Here is a 4,731-nt window from a genome sequence, read left to right as displayed (position 1 = left end):
AATTCACCGAGCTCCACTCGCCTTTTCCGCTCTCGGAGAAAGAAGCTTTCCCCGCGGGCAGGAAGCAAGACCCCGCCACGCTTCAACTATCCACATCACAGCCGGTTATTCCTCCTTTATAAGTTTTATTCTCTTTTTTTAATTTTTTTTGGTGTCGAAGATGGCCTGCGGGGCGACGTTAAAGCGCTCGATGGAGTTCGAGGCCCTCCTCAGTCCGCAGTCTCCCAAGCGGAGGAGGTGCAACCCCTTGCCGGGGACTGCCGGCACTCCGTCCCCGCAACGATGCAACCTCCGCGCCCCGGTGGTGGACAGTCCGACGCACGCCATGTCGCCGCAGAGCATGGGAGGCGAGAGCAGACTCACGCCAGGTAGATCATTTTAAATCCAATTTGCCGGCCCCGCCTGGCTGCTTTTTTTTTTGCGGGGTGGGTGTCATCATGGGGGGAGGGGGTTTGGGTGGATAGCTAGCTTGTAGCTAACATGCTAACGTTATTCGTGAGGCTAATGCTAATGCTAAGCTAGCCGGGCTATTATGAGGCACTGTCGTCGTTGATTAGTGACTCATAGTTTTTGTGATTTATTGACGACGCTTTGTTAACCGTTTGCGTCACAATTCAAGTGAATGTTTGCATGTCGGACGTTAAAATGCACTGACCTGCCAGTCATTTTTGTTTAAAGAAATGTAACCGGCTAAACAGTTGGTTTAATCATACTATAACAAAGGAGAAATGGCAGCCGAGCAGAATGTGCATCCTTGCAAAGCGCTAATTAGAAGCTGGCACCATCGTCTTGCATTGAGATGGTGGTGGGGGGAGTTGCCATTATTCCTTTCCTCCCGAGGGTGGGAAGGCATTGTTCATTTCCTTAATGCCTTCTCCTCCACCACTAGTCTCCTCCTTCATGACTTACATCAGTGTTTTTCAACCACTGTGTGGGAGATTATGTAATTTCACCTATCCATCCATCTTCCAACGCTTAGCCGAGGTCGGGTCGCGGGGGCACCAGCCTAAGCAGGGAAGCCCAGACGTCCCTCTCCCCAGCCATTCCGTCCAGCTCCTCCCGGGGCATCCGGAGGCGTTCCCAGGCCAGCCGGGAGAGATAGTCTTCCCAACGTGTCCTGGGTTTTCCCTGTGGCCTCCTACCGGTCGGACGTGCCCGAAACACCTCGTTCGGGTGGCATCCTGACCAGATGCCCGAACCACCTCATCTGGCTCCTCTCCATGTGGAGGAGCAGCGGCTTTACTTTGAGCTACTCCCGGATGACAGAGCTTCTCACCCTATCTCTAAGGGAGAGCCCCGCCACCCGGCGGAGGAAGCTCATTTTGGCCGCTCGTACCCGTGGTCTTGTCCTTTCAGTCATAACCCAAAGCTCATGACCATACGTGAGGATGGGAACGTAGATCGACCGGTAAATTGAGAGCTTTGCCTTCCGGCTCAGCTCCTTCTTCACCACAACAGATCGATACAGCGTCTGCATTACTGAAGACGCCCGCACCGATCCCCCTGTCGATATCACGATCCACTCTTCCCTCACTCATGAACAAGACTCCGAGGTGCTTGAACTCCTCCACTTGGGGTAATTTCACCTATTTGAGGTAATACATTTTTTTGCAAACAAGTAATTAACGTCGGCATACTTCCGTCTCAGTAGACGATGGGTTAGATCCAAAAAGGGGGGTGGGTCTCACTGCGAGATGGCCCCTGGCGCCCGTTTCTTTCGCCAATTGGATGGGCTTAGAACCGGTATCTGCTGGAATGACCTCTCCAGTGGACCTCTCCAGTGGATCTACACGGCCTGGGCATGGAACTATGGAGGGCAAGCTGTTGTCCAGACAGCAAGCCCCCCCTCTCCGCGTGGCTGGTGGATCCAAGGGAGCGGCAAGTGTCGATACAACTTGGCACCAGCGACGCCGCAGGAGTTGCCGGAATGACGCTACAACGTCAAACCGCCTTCAGGACTCCGGCTCCTGATTTTCTGTCTGGGTTTACTCCCTTAGCTTTACCCTCAAGTGAGTTGGCCGCAATTATAGTCTGCAAATAATGTGCCGTTGTTGAGTGTCTATGCTGTCTAGAGCTCGGCAGCGTAACAATGCAATACTCTTCAATATCAGTAGGTGGCAGCAGGTAGATAATTGCTTTGTAGATGTCGGGAACATGGTTTGTCGTGATCCCAATATGCAGATGACAGCGGGAGGCAGCAGGCAGGGTAAAAAGGTATCTAATGTTAGAAGCAAAAATAAACAAAAGGTGAGTGCCCCTAAGAAAAGGCATTGAAGCTTAGGGAACAAAACTAAAACTGAACTGGCTACAAAGTAAACAAAAACAGAATGCTGGACGACCGCAAAGACTTACGCGTGTGGAGCAAAGACGGCATCCACAAAGTACATCCAAACATGACATGGCCACACAAAGACGGATAGTTTAGTTTAAGGCTGCGAATCTTTGGGTGTCCCACGATTCGATTCAATATCGATTCTTGGGATCACGATTCGATTTATAAATCGATTTTTTTCGATTCAACGCCATTCTCGATTCATTCAATACATAGGATTTCAGCAGGATCTACCCCAGTCTGCTGACATGCAAGCAGAGTAGTAGATTTTTGTAAAAAGCTTTTAAAATTGTAAAGGACAATGTTTTATCAACTGATTGCAATAATGTACATTGGTTTTAACTATTAAATGAAGCAAAAATATGACTTATTTTATCTTTAAAAAATATTGGACAAAGTGTGTTGTCAAGCTTATGAGATGTGATGCAAGTGTAAGCCACTGTGACACTATTGTTCTTTTTTTTATTTTAAATGTCTAATGATAGTGTCAATGAGGGATTTTTTGGGGTGGGCGGCGGCGGGGTTAATGGGGGAGGAGTATATTTATAGCTAGAATTCACTGAAATTCAAGTATTTCTTATATATATAAAGAAATACTTGAATTTCATTGTTCATTTATTTACACATATACACACAACACTTCTCTACGGCGTGGCGAAGTTGGTAGAGTGGCCGTGCCAGCAATCGGACGGTTGCTGGTTACTGGGGTTCAATCCCCACCTTCTACCATCCTAGTCACGTCCGTTGTGTCCTTGGGCAAGACACTTCACCCTTGCTCCTGATGGCTGCTGGTTAGCGCCTTGCATGGCAGCTCCCGCCATCAGTGTGTGAATGGGTGAATGTGGAAATACTGTCAAAGCGCTTTGAGTACCTTGAAGGTAGAAAAGCGCTATACAAGTATAACCCATTTATTATTTATCATTTACTCATTGTTGTATTTGAAAGTGCAATGCTTTGCAGCCAGTAGCACAGCCTTTGAAGGAGCATAGGTATGGGCAGTGTAATATTCTGGGTTGGAGTCAATAATCAGGCGAGGTGGTGAAGTTACGTCTCTTTACTTCATACTTCAGAACCGACTCCCACACATGCCGTCAGGGTGCGCAATACAACGTAGTATAGAAAATGGATGGTTGGATGTCTTTTCTCGTCAAGAATAAAGTCACACATTTTGTAAAAGAGGCATCATCTTGTACGAAAGCATCAATGTGCTGTCATTAGGATCCGACTAACAAAAACGCTAGTCAAAGATCTCCTATGAGCGTTCTTTGTAAGGACCTACCACAAAAATCCCAGTCATGCTTGGCAAAGATCTTCTATTTGAGAGGAGTGCTGGGTTTGCAAGCACGTACTGAAAATAGGCTAGTCAAAGATCCTCTATATGTCAGGAGCGCTGCTGTTTTTAAAGGACATACTGCAATAATGCTAGTCAAAGATCCTACCACAAAAATCCCAGTCATGCTTGGCAAATATTTTCTATTTGAGAGGAGTGCTGGATTTGCAAGCACATACTGAAAATAGGCTAGTCAAAGATCCTCTATATGTCAGGAGTGCTGCTGTTTTAAAGGACATACTGCAATAATGCTAGTCAAAGATCGTCTACATTGCAGGTGCACTCTTATCCTTTGTGGGACCAACAGCAAAAAAGCTAATCAAAGGTCCTCTGTGACATGAACGCTTTGTTGGTATGGGCCTACTATAGAGATGTTATTCAAAGATCCTCTTTATGCTAGGAGCGCCACTGCTTTTAGGACATACTGCAAAAATGCTAGTCAAAGATCTTCCATATGTCAGGAGCGCTGCTGTTTTTAAAGGACATACTGCAATAATGCTAGTCAAAGATCCTCTACATTGCAGGTGCACTCTTATCCTTTGTTCATATGGGCCTACTATAAAGATGCTATTCAAAGATCCTCTTTATGCTAGGAGCGCTACTGGTTCTAGGACATACTGCAAAAAGGCTAGTCAAAGATCCTCTACATAGTAGCTGCACTTTTTTCTTTTTTAGGACCTACTTTGAAAAAGCTAGTCAAAGATCCTCTATATGTCAGGAGCGCTGCTGTTTTAAAGGACATACTGCAATAATGGTAGTCAAAGATCCTACCACAAAAATCCAAGTCATGCTTGGCAAAGATTTTCTATTTGAGAGGAGTGCTGGATTTGCAAGCACATACTGAAAATAGGCTAGTCAAAGATACTCTATATGTCAGGAGTGCTGCTGTTTTAAAGGACATACTGCAATAATTCTAGTCAAAGATCCTCTACATTGCAGGTGCACTCTTATCCTTTGTGGGACCTACTGCAAAAAGGCTAATCAAAGATCCTCTGTGACGTGAACGCTTTGTTCGTATGGGCCTACTATAGAGATGCTATACAAAGATCCTCTTTATGCTAGGAGCGCT

The 4,731-nt window shown here is 46.3% G+C and overlaps 1 protein-coding gene across 1 annotated transcript in view; it reads left to right on the top strand.

Annotated features, from left to right (window-relative positions):
* The window catches only part of akirin1 (akirin 1), a 41,400-nt gene continuing 36,669 nt past the window's right edge, over window positions 1–4,731 (top strand). The window contains exon 1 of the mRNA XM_062062294.1: window positions 1–368. Within this exon, the coding sequence (XP_061918278.1) occupies window positions 161–368 (208 nt within the window). The 5' untranslated portion in view covers window positions 1–160. The remainder of the gene's footprint in view (window positions 369–4,731) is intronic.

The sequence above is a fragment of the Entelurus aequoreus genome, linkage group LG11 (assembly GCF_033978785.1).
Source record: "Entelurus aequoreus isolate RoL-2023_Sb linkage group LG11, RoL_Eaeq_v1.1, whole genome shotgun sequence".
NCBI lineage: Eukaryota > Metazoa > Chordata > Actinopteri > Syngnathiformes > Syngnathidae > Entelurus > Entelurus aequoreus.
Note: the sequence above shows the minus strand (reverse complement) of the source record. Positions and strands in the feature narration are given on the sequence as shown.